At 38.2% G+C, this 17,286-nt stretch overlaps 1 protein-coding gene across 1 annotated transcript; it reads left to right on the forward strand.

Moving 5' to 3' along the window:
• Positions 1-14,573: 14,573 nt before the first annotated feature.
• On the forward strand, positions 14,574-17,271 carry LOC128193947 (uncharacterized). The gene is made up of 5 exons (XM_052868148.1): positions 14,574-15,933; positions 16,036-16,223; positions 16,304-16,527; positions 16,605-16,862; positions 16,932-17,271. Exons 1-5 carry the CDS (start codon positions 14,574-14,576, stop codon positions 17,269-17,271), a joined length of 2,370 nt encoding a protein of 789 aa, XP_052724108.1.
• The last annotated feature ends 15 nt before the right edge of the window (positions 17,272-17,286 follow it).

Consider the following 17,286-nt stretch of genomic DNA (forward strand, 5'->3'; position numbering starts at 1 on the left):
TTTTTTTGGATATTTTAGGGTGTGCTAGTATAGTTATCACTAGTACAAAAATCGCGTATAACGTCAAATATTTTGGGCTTTTAACGGTGAATTCGTGAACGACGTCATATCAGGAGACATTAAATTGACGCCGAATTTTGTGAATATACAACGTTAATCAACTTTTTTTGTTTGTTTTAATTAATTGTGATCTTTTTTACAACTCTACAAGACCTAAAACGCAGAAAAATAACAAATTTTTGTTTTTGGTATTTTATAAAGCAAGAACTATAAACATGTAGTGTAGTATCAACAACAAACAACAATAACTAATAACAAACAAGTTCAATCAAAACAACAACAACAACAAATAAGTTCAACCAAACAACAACAAACAAGTTCAATACAAAAACATCAAACAAGTTCAACAAATAATTTTTTCAAAAGAAAAACGAAAATTAACCTTCAAAAGGTGCGTTCGTCAGAATAAAGTGTCGTCACCAATGACAGACAAAGCAAAATGCGCCTATGAAGGACACGAGCACGAAAATAATCGGTCAAAATAAACGAAAATCATACATAAAGTAGTTAATTAACATGCATTTGTATCAAATGAAAGAAAGATTACATGTGATGGTCATCAAACTTCGTTTGAGAAAAGTTTGAGAAGAGAAGAAGGTCTCGCGTACTAAGATAAAGTAAATGAATTTTCAATCTCCCACTTAATTTTTTATTTAATTCACTAACTTTTGATGTCTAATGTTGGGGCATTCGACGTTTTATATCCTTTTAGATCGAACTACATTTCTAAACGACGTTTAATAATTGCATTTATTTACAAAAATGCCACAAATCATTTTTAATGTTGGTTATTCTGTGGTTGGACATTGAACGTGTAACGTTATACACTATTTTTGTATTAATGTGTACTTAAGTTAAGCTCATGTAAAAATAAATGGGTTAAAATATCTTATTATATATTAGAGTAGAGGAACCATTTATATATAAAAAAACCTTATAAAAATACATTAGTAGAATTAGTAGAGTAGAGGAACCAGTGATCTCCTATCCCACGTCCAAAACAATTTATAATGTCATTAAAAAGTATTGAATTTGACTTTTTTTTGAGTAATTATTTAAGGTCTTTCCCTTAAATTTAAAACTGAAAACTCTATTAAAATGTTTTGGGTTCATATATTATTATGTTTTATTACATATAAGTTATAAAATGTGTCTTTTACGGAAACTATCAAATTAAGTATTAATTTATTTGATTAGTTTATACACGTTATAGTTTGACCAAAATATAAATATTTGATAAAAAGAATTAAAATAATTGTATGCATACAATTAATTAAATAAAAATTACACGCAATACAAATTGGAAAAAAATCCATTATAACAATATTTTAAATTGAAAATAAAATTTTACCTTTCAAAAACATAGTTATAATATATAAACTCATTTAAATAAAATAACTTCTTAAAATAAAAACTAAAAGTATACACAGCTTTTAAAAAATAAATAAAAATATTAAAAATTTTAATAAAAATTTAATTATTTTAAAAAACGTGAAATTATTATTGTAACATCCCAAAATACAGTAATACCATAATTGAGAATTAATTACAATTAACAGTATAATTAACAGTCTTTAATATTAACAGCACACAAGGGTTCAAAGCCGAACGGCGTCAGTACAAAATAACGAGCGTATCAAAGTAACAGGGAATAAAGCGGAACGAACGGTTTTACAAAAGGATTAACCGAACATCCAAAACGAGCTAACATTTACAGTCTAACATCTACTAGCGCTCTAAGGCTCGGCCTTTACTTCAACTTCGACCAGATTTGCATCTTCCAAATTTTCTTCTTCCAGCATTTCTTCAAGAGATGCACCACCATCTGCTCACATCCACACGGATGATCATTGTAAGACAAGACGAACGTACATAGACAGGAGACAACACAATGGAAACGCAAGGGTAAGCTTATAATATTTAATTCATACAATTAACACATACATTTTAACAATTCAATTCACACATACAATATGTAACTTAACATAGAATAACATAGAAATATGTATATATAAGACAGACCGTCCGGACTGTATGAACCATGTAGTTACAAGCATCCTTGCACCCGAGTGGTGTAGTAGCCGGGATATACCTAAACAGCTGCCACTCGAGGTTAGTCCGTCGCCCATACTAAGCGATGAACGAAGAACCTCCTACCATTCCCACACATGACTACCCCCTTCTACGTGAAGATGAGTATCACGGAATATCAGGATGGACAGCGATTCCTAACTTATCCATGTTCATACTTTACCAAATTTAATAGTTAGCACATCTGAAACGTTCCTCCTTAGAACGCTCGTTCAAATTCCATAATCGTAAAATCACTTAATATAGTGTTCGCGCTGTAATTCCTTATAATTTATCATCATTCTCGTCTTTAACTTTAAGAGTACAAAAGGACGAACGTTCAGTCCTTTGAAGAATTAGGACGAACGTCCAAATAAAGTACTGGATTTGGACGAACGTGACACTCTGTTTGGTCAATTAAATGAACGGACTCTTATTGAAGGTGTAAGGATACTTAGAAAAATTTCAGAATATAGATCTTGGACCAGATTTAATGTACAAAGGATGGTCAATAATACTTTGAATTTTCTTTGAAGAATTTTACATATGAAAGACTGATGCCAGTATTTGAACGAACGTAAGAGGATGAATATTGAAAGGTTGGAACGAACGCTATTTTATCCAAGTGGTTATTCAATATAACGAGCGCTTGGTATGTGACCGAGCACTCTTTGGACGAACGCTTGGTATAAGACCGAGCGCTATTTAGAACGAACGTTCGGTATAAGACCGAATGCTACTTAGGATGAACGTCCGGTATAAGACCGAACGATATTCAGGACGAACGTTCGGTACAAGACCGAGCGCTCTTTAGGACGAACACTTGGTATAAGACCGAGCGCTACGTATTTTAAAGTTCAAGGTATTTATATACAGCTGAGCTGAACCGAACGCTCAGACATTCAAATGGGGACGCTCGTTCTCGAGCGGAGTTCTTTCCAATTGAAAGAATTCTATTCTAAGTTATTTCTAGGAAAACCGAACGGTATAAGACCGTACGGTGACGAGCGTCATTTATCAAAAGGGGAATGATTTAAGTTTTCAGATTCTTCAACCAGAACAGATCTCAGATTTCAACCTTTAAACTTATACTTTATAATTCATAGGATTTTCAATTTATAAACTTTATAACATTCATTCCAGTAAATTCATGTTCAACATTATCACATTAATAACTCATATATTACAATCTTCATCCATCATTCATACATATCAAACCAACATGCAGTTCAAACAAACCAGAAATCATATCTGATATCAGTGAACGTTCATAATAACTCAAACATCATACTTTTCATACAGGCAACTCAGATCATACAACATACAGGTATAAATTAAACATATAAGCTTCCCTTACCCGGATTGGCAACCAAACTTGTCCTAGATGCAAAAGTGGCTTCGTCCAACTACGTTTTTCTTATGTTCCTGACTCTTCCAAAACAAACTCTAACCAAGGAATACAAAAACACTTAGAATACATGCTTGCATGCAACTACAAATCCTAGTTTTCCAGAAACCTAAGGACGAACTACGGAAAGGGACTTACCAGTTTCAGTCCTTGAAGCTGTTCGGTCCAGTGGATAGCTCTCAGTGCAACGGACGTTCCTACGGTGCTGGAAATGGGATCGGAGGAGAAACGTGAGGATTACAGTAGAGAGAAGTTTAGGGTTTCTAGAGAGAAGTTGGAGAATACGAAAGGTTGGGTTCTGAGGAAGAAGATGAATGGTGCAGGTGAGTGGAAGGGTTTTTCAAAAAAATCACTTTTGTTCCTTCCAATTCCAGACGAACGAGCGTCTCGTTTTCGGACACCTGCACTCCCATTCTGACCTCAGAACCTTCCAACGTGACAAGTGGCATGCGTGCATGCAGAGTTTAGTGCGCTTTTAATTCCTGCGTGTGTGAGGTGATGCTTTTTCAGTGCACAGCAGAGATCAAATCAGAGTTGGGAGTGGGTTTTAATGGAATTAACATTGATTGTGGTGCGTGCTAAGTGGTGAGGTGTCAGAATTTTCTTTGCTTAATTATCCAGGGTTTCACATTCTCCCAAACTACAAAAATTTTCGACCTCGAAAATTAAAACTTACCCGTAAACAAGTGTGGATACAAGTCCCTCATTGCACTCTCTACCTCCCACGTTGAGTCACCAGTCTTAGCGTCCCACACTACCTTCACTAAGCGAACGTCCTTCCTTTTGTGTAGCTTAGTGCGAACGTCTTCAAGACGGACTGGTTGCAACTCCAGCGTTCGGTCTGGGCGCAATTGGATGTCCTCCAACTCCAAAACATGAGAAGGATTGGCTATGTACTTCCGGAGTTGAGAGACGTGGAATACCGGATGAAGATTTGATAACTGAGGAGGCAACGCAAGTTCATAGGCTACTGGTCCAATCTTCTTCAAAATCTGGTACGGTCCTATGAACTTGGGAGATAGCTTCTTTGGACGAACGACTCTGCCTACTCCAGTGATTGGATTCAGTCTCAAGAATACATGGTCTCCTGCAGCAAACTCCAAGGGTCTTCTTCTCCTATCCGCATATGATTTCTGTCTGCTCAGGGACGTCTTCAATCTCTCCTGGATCAACTTAACTTTGTCAGTCGTTTGCTGGATGAGCTCAGGTCCAGTTAGCACGTTCTCTCCTTCCTAGAACCAGCAAAGTGGCGTTCGACACTTCCTTCCATAGAGAGCTTCAAACGGCGCCATTCCAATGCTAGTTTGAAAGCTGTTGTTGTACGTGAATTCCACTAGCGGCAGTACTTCATCCCATGCTCCTAAGTGATCTAGGACGCACGTCCTCAGTAAATCTTCCAGCGTCTGGATGGTGCGTTCAGACTGGCCGTCCGTTTGTGGATGATATGCTGAACTCATCTGCAGTCTGCTTCCTAATTCACCTTGTAACGATTGCCAAAACCGAGATGTGAATCTCGTGTCTCGATCAGAAATGATACTTGAAGGCACTCCATGAAGACGAACGATCTCATTAATGTACAACTTAGCCAAATTTGTCATTGACATCTTCAAATTTACCGCTAGGAAGTGGGCGCTCTTCGTTAGTCTATCCACGATCAACCAGATAGAGTCATGATTCCTAACCGTTCGTGGTAGATGAGTCACAAAGTCCATAGAGATGCTGTCCCACTTCCATTCGGGAATCTCCAACTGTTGAAGTAATCCACCTGGTCTCTGGTGTTCGGCCTTCGCCCGTTGGCACGTCAAGCAGGATGCCACAAAACGAGCGACATCACTCTTCATTCCAGGCCACCAGAACGAACGTCTAAGATCTTGATACATCTTAGTCATACCAGGATGTATGCTAAGACGACTATGATGTGCTTCCTCCAATATGATCCGCTTTAGCTCGCCGTCATTAGGAACGCACGTCCTATCCATGTACCGTAATAGGCCGTCCGTCCCCGTATTGAATTCTTTGGCTTGATCCGAACCGAGCGTACTTAAAATCTTCACCAGGTCCTCGTCCTCGCGTTGCTTCATCCTGATACGATCGAATACATTGCTGGATATTCTAAGGTTACAGAACTTGATGCTATTCGGTTCTAATTCGAACTGTAACCTTAGATCTCTGAAACTCTCCACTAAACTTAACTCTTTCACCATCATAACCGAGACATGCACTGCCTTCCTGCTTAGAGCGTCCGCCACTACATTGGCTTTTCCAGGGTGATAAAGCAACTCAAATTCATAGTCTTTCAAAAATTCTAACCAACGTCTTTTCCTCATATTCAGCTCCTTCTGATCAAACAAATATTTGAGGCTCTTGTGGTCACTGAAAACTTGGAATGTAGATCCGTACAAATAATGCCTCCAAATCTTCAGTGCAAAGACGACCGCTGCCAATTCCAGGTCGTGCGTTGGATAGTTGCGTTCGTGAATCTTCAACTGACGAGACGCGTACGCTACCGCTCGTCTCTCTTGCATAAGCACACAACCCAGCCCTTGATGAGACGCGTCACAGTATACTTCAAAGGGCTTGGACGTGTTTGGGATGATCAACACTGGAGCGCTCGTCAACTTATCCTTCAACTCTTGAAAGCGCTCCTCACACAAGTCAGTCCACGCGAACGGTTGATCTTTCCTTGTAAGCTGCGTCAGTGGTGCTACTATCTTAGAAAACCCTTCAATGAAACGCCTATAGTAGCCCGCGAGACCAACGAAACTCCTTACTTCAGTGACCGAACGCGGACGTTCCCATTCCATAATCGCTCGCACCTTTGCTGGATCTACCGAGATTCCTCCAGCGGACACAATATGACCCAAGAATTGCACCTCTTTCATCCAGAATTCACACTTGGACAGTTTTGCATATAACTCCTTTTCCCTCAACACGGTTAGTACTGTCCTCAAGTGTTCTTCATGTTCTTCCTTGGTCTTAGAGTAGATGAGAATATCATCTATAAAAACGACCACGAACTTGTCCAGGTACGGCCTGAAGATGCGATTCATATAATCCATGAATACTGCAGGAGCGTTCGTCACTCCAAAAGGCATCACTACATACTCGTAGTGTCCATAACGAGACCTGAACGCTGTCTTCTGGATGTCGTCCTCCTTTACCCTGATTTGGTGATATCCCGAACGCAAATCAATCTTAGAAAACACCGTCGCCCCATGCAGTTGATCCAACAAGTCATCAATCCTTGGCAACGGGTATTTGTTCTTGATGGTCAGCTTGTTCAATTGCTTGTAGTCTATACATAACCGAGAGCTGCCATCCTTCTTCTTCACTAAGAGCACAGGCGCTCCCCAAGGTGATACGCTCGGTCTAATAAATTTCTTCTCCATTAGTTCTTCAATCTGCTTTTTGAGTTCAACCAACTCTGCAGGCGCCATCCGATATGGCTAAACTGAGATAGGGGCTGCCGTAGTCACCAAGTCTATAGTGAACTCAATTTCACGAACAGGAGGCAGTCCAGGCACTTCATCCGGAAAAACGTCAGGAAATTCGTCCACGACCGTTCGTCCTTCAGTGTAATTATTTGACGAACGTTCAACATTCTTATCCGTAACCTCCCTGTCCTCATGTGTCATGATCAAGAAGCAAGCCGCGCCCTCCATAATGTCCTCTTTTAATTGACCGAGCGTCACACCCAAACATTTTTCATCTTCTTCAGGAAATACTAACTCTTTCTCACCACAATCTATGATAATATGGTTGGTGGCCAACCAATCCATTCCTAGAATCACTTCCAAGTCCTTCAAAGGTAAACAGATTAAGTTCACCTTGTAACTATGCCCCTCAACCACGATAGGACACCTAATGCATACGGTAGATGTCCTAAGCTCTCTAGCCGCTGGGGTTGATACCACCAAGTCGAACTGCATCTCTCTCTCCACTATTCCCAGTTTTTCAACACACGCCTTCGAGATGAAGGAGTGAGTCGCCCCCGAATCATATAGTACATTACATGGCATTCCATACAGCAAGAATTCACCAGTTATAAGATTACCTGCGCTTGCTGCCTCTGCTCCAGTGATAGCATACACTCGCCCTACTGCTTGTGCCCGTCCACCTCTTGGATGATTTCTTCCAGCATTTGGTGGTCTCGTCACTGCACGTCCGCTCATGTTGCACTCGTTATCAGAGTGCCCGTTCCTTCCACACAGATTGCAGTGCTTTCCTCCAGCTAGTTGAGGGCATGCATTCCTATAATGTGGCCCTCCACACTGGTAACAAGTAACGTTCCCTTGTCCAGACTGCCCGACAGGAATGATCGCTTGTGATCCGCTTGCATGAGATGGTTGACTAGGACGAGCGTAAGGAGTCCTCCTCTGAACCACACCTCCCCTGGACACTACCGGTCCCCTACTCACTTGTTGCTGTTTCTTGTGTCGTTCAGCTTCCGCCATGTTCTTCTCCAACACCTTGGCCCTCTCAACCATGGCAGGAAACATTCTTATGCATAAATTGGAGATCAAAACCTTCAAGTCACTCCGCAGTCCGTTCTCAAACTTACGGCACTGCCATTCTTCATTTGTGGCCGTTGTATTGAATCTGACAAGGTGTTTGAATTTGTTGGTGTATTCTGAAACCGACATACCCCCCTGAACCAGTTGTAGAAATTCAACCTCCTTTGCAAAACGGACGCTGTCAGGGAAGTACTCTTCATAAAATTTGTTTCTGAACACTTCCCAAGTGATAGGACGTCGAGCGTCGGCCAGAATAGCCCTTGCGCTCGCCCACCAGTGGCTCGCTTCTCCAGACAACAAGTATTCAGTGTACGCCAAGCGGTTCTCATCCGGACACCTCTTGGCATTGAAGATCCTCTCCATGTCCCTTAGCCACTGGTCCGCCTCATCAGGGAGGCCCTTACCATTGAATTTAGCCGGGTGATGCTGAAGGAAACTCTCCAAACTCCACTCAGCAGTAGGTTGGGCAGTGTTTGAAGAGTACGCTACAGGCGTACCTCTAGTGGCAGCAAGGATCTCCATCAACTGCCTCTGTGTGGTTTCAGAGTTGGCACGAGAGGCCTCCAAACTCTGCATAGCGGTCTGATTTTGCTGCATCAGAGTGGTGTTCTGTTCCATGAGGGTTGAATTTTGTTGTTGAAGTCTGTCGATTACCGTCTCCAGCAACCTAGCGTTGTTGGACGTGTCAGGCTCATTCGGTTGGGGAGGAGGAGGTAGTCTAGGTGCCATTTGTTCTCTGGACACAGAGAAAAACGAGCGTTAGTTATGTTCAAGAGTTAAAATAATAATAACTCATTAAACATACAACAAGCACACAGCAAAAACGCAATGTACTCATAACCGACAGCGTCCTTAAGAGAACAAAACTGCTCTGATACCACTAATGTAACATCCCAAAATACAGTAATACCATAATTGAGAATTAATTACAATTAACAGTATAATTAACAGTCTTTAATATTAACAGCACACAAGGGTTCAAAGCCGAACGGCGTCAGTACAAAATAACGAGCGTATCAAAGTAACAGGGAATAAAGCGGAACGAACGGTTTTACAAAAGGATTAACCGAACATCCAAAACGAGCTAACATTTACAGTCTAACATCTACTAGCGCTCTAAGGCTCGGCCTTTACTTCAACTTCGACCAGATTTGCATCTTCCAAATTTTCTTCTTCCAGCATTTCTTCAAGAGATGCACCACCATCTGCTCACATCCACACGGATGATCATTGCAAGACAAGACGAACGTACATAGACAGGAGACAACACAATGGAAACGCAAGGGTAAGCTTATAATATTTAATTCATACAATTAACACATACATTTTAACAATTCAATTCACACATACAATATGTAACTTAACATAGAATAACATAGAAATATGTATATATAAGACAGACCGTCCGGACTGTATGAACCATGTAGTTACAAGCATCCTTGCACCCGAGTGGTGTAGTAGCCGGGATATACCTAAACAGCTGCCACTCGAGGTTAGTCTGTCGCCCATACTAAGCGATGAACGAAGAACCTCCTGCCATTCCCACACATGACTACCCCCTTCTACGTGAAGATGAGTATCACGGAATATCAGGATGGACAGCGATTCCTAACTTATCCATGTTCATACTTTACCAAATTTAATAGTTAGCACATCTGAAACGTTCCTCCTTAGAACGCTAGTTCAAATTCCATAATCGTAAAATCACTTAATATAGTGTTCGCGCTGTAATTCCTTATAATTTATCATCATTCTCGTCTTTAACTTTAAGAGTACAAAAGGACGAACGTTCAGTCCTTTGAAGAATTAGGACGAACGTCCAAATAAAGTACTGGATTTGGACAAACGTGACACTCTGTTTGGTCAATTAAATGAACGGACTCTTATTGAAGGTGTAAGGATACTTAGAAAAATTTCAGAATATAGATCTTGTACCAGATTTAATGTACAAAGGATGGTCAATAATACTTTGAATTTTCTTTGAAGAATTTTACATATGAAAGACTGATGCCAGTATTTGAACGAACGTAAGAGGATGAATATTGAAAGGTTGGAACGAACGCTATTTTATCCAAGTGGTTATTCAATATAACGAGCGCTTGGTATGTGACCGAGCACTCTTTGGACGAACGCTTGGTATAAGACCGAGCGCTATTTAGAACGAACGTTCGGTATAAGACCGAATGCTACTTAGGACGAACGTCCGGTATAAGACCGAACGATATTCAGGACGAACGTTCGGTACAAGACCGAGCGCTCTTTAGGACGAACGCTTGGTATAAGACCGAGCGCTACGTATTTTAAAGTTCAAGGTATTTATATACAGCTGAGCTGAACCGAACGCTCAGACATTCAAATGGGGACACTCGTTCTCGAGCGGAGTTCTTTCCAATTGAAAGAATTCTATTCTAAGTTATTTCTAGGAAAACCGAACGGTATAAGACCGTACGGTGACGAGCGTCATTTATCAAAAGGGGAATGATTTAAGTTTTCAGATTCTTCAACCAGAACAGATCTCAGATTTCAACCTTTAAACTTATACTTTATAATTCATAGGATTTTCAATTTATAAACTTTATAACATTCATTCCAGTAAATTCATGTTCAACATTATCACATTAATAACTCATATATTACAATCTTCATCCATCATTCATACATATCAAACCAACATGCAGTTCAAACAAACCAGAAATCATATCTGATATCAGTGAACGTTCATAATAACTCAAACATCATACTTTTCATACAGGCAACTCAGATCATACAACATACAGGTATAAATTAAACATATAAGCTTCCCTTACCCGGATTGGCAACCAAACTTGTCCTAGATGCAAAAGTGGCTTCGTCCAACTACGTTTTTCTTATGTTCTTGACTCTTCCAAAACAAACTCTAACCAAGGAATACGAAAACACTTAGAATACATGCTTGCATGCAACTACAAATCCTAGTTTTCCAGAAACCTAAGGACGAACTACGGAAAGGGACTTACCAGTTTCAGTCCTTGAAGCTGTTCGGTCCAGTGGATAGCTCTCAGTGCAACGGACGTTCCTACGGTGCTGGAAATGGGATCGGAGGAGAAACGTGAGGATTACAGTAGAGAGAAGTTTAGGGTTTCTAGAGAGAAGTTGGAGAATACGAAAGGTTGGGTTCTGAGGAAGAAGATGAATGGTGCAGGTGAGTGGAAGGGTTTTTCAAAAAAATCACTTTTGTTCCTTCCAATTCCAGACGAACGAGCGTCTCGTTTTCGGACACCTGCACTCCCATTCTGACCTCAGAACCTTCCAACGTGACAAGTGGCATGCGTGCATGCAGAGTTTAGTGCGCTTTTAATTCCTGCGTGTGTGAGGTGGTGCTTTTTCAGTGCACAGCAGAGATCAAATCAGAGTTGGGAGTGGGTTTTAATGGAATTAACATTGATTGTGGTGCGTGCTAAGTGGTGAGGTGTCAAAATTTTCTTTGCTTAATTATCCAGGGTTTCACAATTATGGTATAATAATATATTGTTTCTTAAAAATACAAATTTTATTCATAGAATAAAATTTATATAAATACATTTTTTGTTCTTTATATTTATCAAATACTTTTTTAATTCATTAATATCAATTAATGAATTTATCAGTATTTAAAATATAAAAGTTAAGACAACAATAACGTATCTGATTACCTTAATTGGCAGATTTATTGCAACACATTCAATTAGTTTTACTATTCGTCTTTAAATACCCTTGCCCATGTTCTGATCCATCATCTCTCGATAAAAACAAAGACACAAGAAGATCTTTGCACAATGGCTTTTAAGATGATCAATCAAAACATTCTTTTGGGAATGATATGCATTCTTTTCGTTTTAGCTTCGGTTGCTTCAGGTAAAAAAATTAACAACAACCACATAAAATCAGTTCGAAAATTGTCTAATTCCTTGGTGTTTTTTCAAATTCCCAATATTTGCATTGCCACTTTCTCCGATAATTAGAAATTTCCTCACTGATCCGACATTTCATTTTGTGAAATTGTTTCACACAATTTACTTATTATGTTTTTGATTTAATATTAATTTTGATCCTTATATTTATAATAATTATTCAACGTTATTGTAAATACATTTTTAATTCAATGTGGTTTTGACACATTTTAAAAAATTCAATGGAATTTTTCCATTTAGAAACGGAAGAGAGAACGGTTATTCAGAAGTTCAACTTCATTTTCACAAACAATATTGTCTCCTTATACGAACAGAAATCACATTGAATTTCTTTTTTAAAAAGTGTAGCAATCATATTGAATTAAAAATAAATTGAGAAAACAACAAATAATTATTATAAATATACGAAAGAATCAAAAGGAATATTATAAACCTATTTACATATAATGTATTATTTAAAATTATTATAAATATATGGTTTTTTTTTTTTTTTTATTGTAGGGCGAGCAACAAGTGATGGAACTGGTTGGAAGTATTGCTTAATCCCTGGTGAGGGGAATTGTCCAGACAACGCTGCTTGTAACAAATATTGCTTAAGCCGTCCCTTCCCCGGCGGCGGTTCCTGTTTAGGATTCCAATGTTGCTGCAGAGCCTAAGAATTTATTTTTGTTTTTCTTCTTTAATAAGAGAAATATAATAAAATTCTTTTAAACAAACACCATTCAGTGCATTCTATACCATGTGCTGCACCAATTTAATGTATCCATAATTATTTAAAGAAAACGTAAAACCACAAAGAGCATTAAATTTTAAAACATTAACAGAACAGAACAGAGCAGAAATTAGAATTTACCAAAGTTAATAACCTGTAACTTACGTAATAAATATTTTGCCTAATAATATTGTATAAATTACCAGGAATTTAGATGAGCCCAAAGTTTTACATTGGATAGGTACAAAATGAAGGCTACTTTTCTTTTGTTTTAAGTTTTGGTCGAATTATATAACGTGATTTTTTTATTAATTAAGTTTTATTTTTTTTAACACAATTCAATTATATATTTTTGTTAAATTTATACAAACGGTATTAAAAAGATATCACATTTATAATGTTTTTATTTTTTTACTTACTTTTATATGTTTTAGACTTTTGTAGTTTTTCGTTCATATATTGTTCTAAGTGACACTTCGGTGCTTAGGACCAAATATTAGTGGCCGTACTAAATATTATTATATTATATTTAATTCAATTCTTATATTTATTTATTTTAATTTGATTTAACATTTAAAAAAATAAGAAAAATATTATTTTTTTAAAATCAAATTTATTTTATATAAATGTTATTATATTTTTATGTTTTAAAATGAATGACGGGTGTTTTGACGTTATAGTTATAAAAGATAAAATATCCGTGCTTTGTATGACGTAATGAAAAAATTTGTCATAGTATGTCAAGTCTACTATTGTGTATTTTGTGTTACCTGTTATAGTAGATCTAGTTTATTATGATATGATTTCTATTACTTATCATAATATATCAAGAATACTATGATGTATTTATGTTTATTTACCATATAATTAATCCTCTTTGACGTGTTTATCTCTATTTATCATAATATGTCACATTTTTTATCATAATATGTTACATTTTTTTATGACAGACATTCATTCACTTATCATAACACGTGTTATTTATAATTAACCTACTATAATAGACAATGTCGTGTACATTATAGAAAGCTATTTTTTTAATATTTTTTTTTGTTTTACCATTTATCGATTCAATTTACTTGGAAAGCAACAAATTTACAACAACAAATAATTTATTGAAATAATTTCATACACTAATTAAATTTTACAATAATATTTAAAATATGGCTTAATACCTCTTTTTGTCCTTCTTTATAAGGGAAATGTTCAATTCCGTCCTACCTTTTTCAAAAAGTTCAATATCGTCCCACGTTGTGAAAAAAGTGTCCAATTTAATCATTTTTGGTCACGCGTTAAATATTTAACGATCCTGCTGACAGCGTGGACTGTTGTGTGCAACGTGGCTTTTTACCTTCGTAACGTGGCAGTGACAATGTTTTTCATTAACTGAGAACGTGGCAGTGAGCAGTGATTAAAATTCTAAGTGTTAGGGTTTGGTTTGGGTATTTCGAAATCGCGATTTGGGGATAAGCATTTTGGAGGACCTGCAAATCCAAATTGGGTGATCTTGAAGGTGAAATCTGCAGAGGAAATCCAATTCCGCAAATCAAATCAGGTTAGAGGTTTTTCGAAAATGTTTTCATTGTTGTCACGTTTGAGGGGGTTTAACTATGGGTGAAATTGTTTTCTGTGAAAAGTTGTCTTCTTTTGATGCATGATAGTGGTCCCATAGGTCTTACTTTAACTGAAATTAGTGGTCCCCCGTTTGCATTTGCAGGGTTCGGGTAGGGATGTCTGATGACATGTTTCGGGTAGTGGTCCACCATGGTGGGACCTTGATCAAAGAAGTCCCCTTTAATTATATAGGCGGAGAGATAGTTAATTGGGACGTAGACCCCGATAAATGGTGTTATTTTGGAGTATTATGTTCACTTAACCATATGGGATACATGCAAGTAGAAGAATTATATTACAGTGTCCAACATGTTCTACATAAGGTTGATGATGATAAAGGAGCTATGAACATGATGAATGTGGCTAAGTATTTGGGGGAAGTGAACCTGTATGTTGTGCATGGGGTGGACGAAGCAACTATCTTAGAAAATGATGAGAATGAGATTATTTTGCTATGTGAAGGTCATACAGAGAGTGGTGAGGATAGTGGCGTAGGAGGAGAAGCACATGTTGAGGGTGGTGAAGAAGGAATGGAAGACGCAGTGGAGGGTGCAGTGGAGGTTGAGAATGAGTATGCAGTGGATGTTGAGAATGATGATGCACGGGATGTTGAGAATGTAAGTGAAGGATTGGAGGTTCACAATGAGGATTTACTGGATGTTGACAATGAGGATTGGTTGGATGTTGAGCATGACGATGCGTTGGAGGTTGAGAAGGAGGATTCAGTGTATAATGAGGATGTTCAACATGAGGATGTAGAAGATGATGAGGTTGCAGTGGAGGTTGAGAATGAGGATGAAGTTGAGGATGTAAGTGAAGAAGCATTAGAAGTGGATAATGAAGCTGAAATTGAGGTCGAAAGTGAAGAAGAAGTGGAAGTGAACAGTGATGATGCAGCAGGAATGGATGATCTGAGTGGTGATGAATACGTGGATGATGAAGACAGTGAAAAAGAAACCCAACAATGTAGGGGTTTGTCAGATGATGATTGGGAGTCTGATAAGCTTTTAACTCCTGAAAATAGTGCAAGTGAGGAGGATGACAATGATGATACAATAGATGTAGGTCCTTTCTCAAAATATGCAAAGCAGAAGTCCATGGCAGATTACAAGTGGGAAGTGGGCACTATTTTTACTAACAGGGAAGAGTTTAAGGATGCTATTAGAATGTATGCTGTTCATGCTGGGAGGGATCTAAAATTTATCAAAAATGATAACCGTAGGGTGAGGGTGACTTGCATGGGTGGCCAAGGTAAGTGCCCATGGCTAGCTTATTGTGGTTATTTGCCATCACGAAAAATTTGGCAATTGAGGAAGATAATTGATACTCATTCTTGTAGTAGACAACTTAATATTAAACTGATGAATGCTAAGTGGTTAAGTCAGGAAATAGATGGATCTTTAGTTGAGAATCCTAATTTAAAGGTGAATGATATTCGTACTAAAGCATTAAGAAAATGGAATACAAATGTTTCAATATCCAAGGCAAGAAGGGTAAAGTTAATTGCCACAAGACAGGTTGAAGGAGATTTCATAAAACAATATAAAAGGGTGTACGACTATGGACATGAGCTGTTGAGGTGTAATCCAGGGTCAACAGTGCAAATTAAAGTTGACTCTCATAATGGTGACCCAATCTTTCAAAGAATGTATGTTTGTTTCAAAGCTTGTAAAGATAGTTTCATAAGTTGTAGGCCCATTATATGTTTAGACGGATGTTTTTTGAAAGGTATTTACAAGGGGGAGCTGCTGACTGCTGTTGGTAGGGACCCAAACGACCAAATGCTACCCCTTGCCTATGCAGTAGTAGAAGTGGAGAACAAAGACAGTTGGACATGGTTTTTACAATTGCTAATTGAAGACCTCGGGGTCAATGAAGTATGTGGAGGGTGCACATGGATGTCAGACCAGCAGAAGGTATAATGTGCAGCTTATTTTCATTTTTAGTTAATGATTTTGTATAGGATATGGTTTTATTACTAAATTTAATTGTGCAGGGGTTAGTCTTAGCTATCCAAGAGCTTTTGCCTTGGGCAGAACAAAGATACTGTTTAAGGCACCTCTATGCAAACTTTAGGAAAAGGTTTGGTGGGCAGGTATTAAAAAATCTGATGTGGAGTGCTGCAACCACCACATATCCCCAGGCTTGGGAGAGAGAAATGCTGAAAATTAAAGAAGTCAATGTTGAAGCATATAAATACCTCATAGCCATTCCCCCAAGGTAACCCATTAGCCATTATATACACATTACTGTCACAGATGCATTGTAACCCATTTGAGAATTCTTTTTTTCAACAGGTTTTGGTCAAGGTCTCGCTTCACAACTCAACCAATGTGTGATACCCTTGATAACAACATCACTGAAGCTTTCAACAGTGTCCTCATTCATGCAAGAGGAAAACCAATCATCACAATGATGGAGGATATCAGAGTGTATCTCATGAAAAGGTGGGCCACCAACAGAAGCAAGGTGGCATCTATGGACTTCACAATATGCCCAAAGATAAAGACGAGGCTTCAAAAAGAATGTAATTTGTCTAGATTTTGGCTGCCAAGGTAATGTTATCACCACAATTTATATACATTTTGTTATTTACGTTCATTGATGTACTTTATTTCTTTCAGCTGGGCTGCACGAAAGATTTTTGAGGTTAGGCACACTTCATTTATTGGGAACAAGTTCACAGTGGATCTGGACACTAAAGAGTGTAGCTGCAGAAAGTGGATGATCAGTGGCATCCCATGCTGTCATGCAATTGCAGCAATGAATTACTGTAATGTTCATCCAGAAAATTTTATACCCACTTGCTTCAGAAGATCCACATATGAAGAGGTGTATGCGTCCATAATTTTTCCACTCAATGGTCCCCAACTATGGCAAACCACAAATTTCAATGATGTACTACCACCATTGATAAGGAAGTTGCCTGGGAGGCCAAAGAAAAAACGCAAGTTGGAGGCATGAGAGTTAACTAAGGAC

Source organism: Vigna angularis, chromosome 9 (genome assembly GCF_016808095.1).
Source record: "Vigna angularis cultivar LongXiaoDou No.4 chromosome 9, ASM1680809v1, whole genome shotgun sequence".
NCBI classification, from domain to species: Eukaryota; Viridiplantae; Streptophyta; class Magnoliopsida; order Fabales; family Fabaceae; genus Vigna; species Vigna angularis.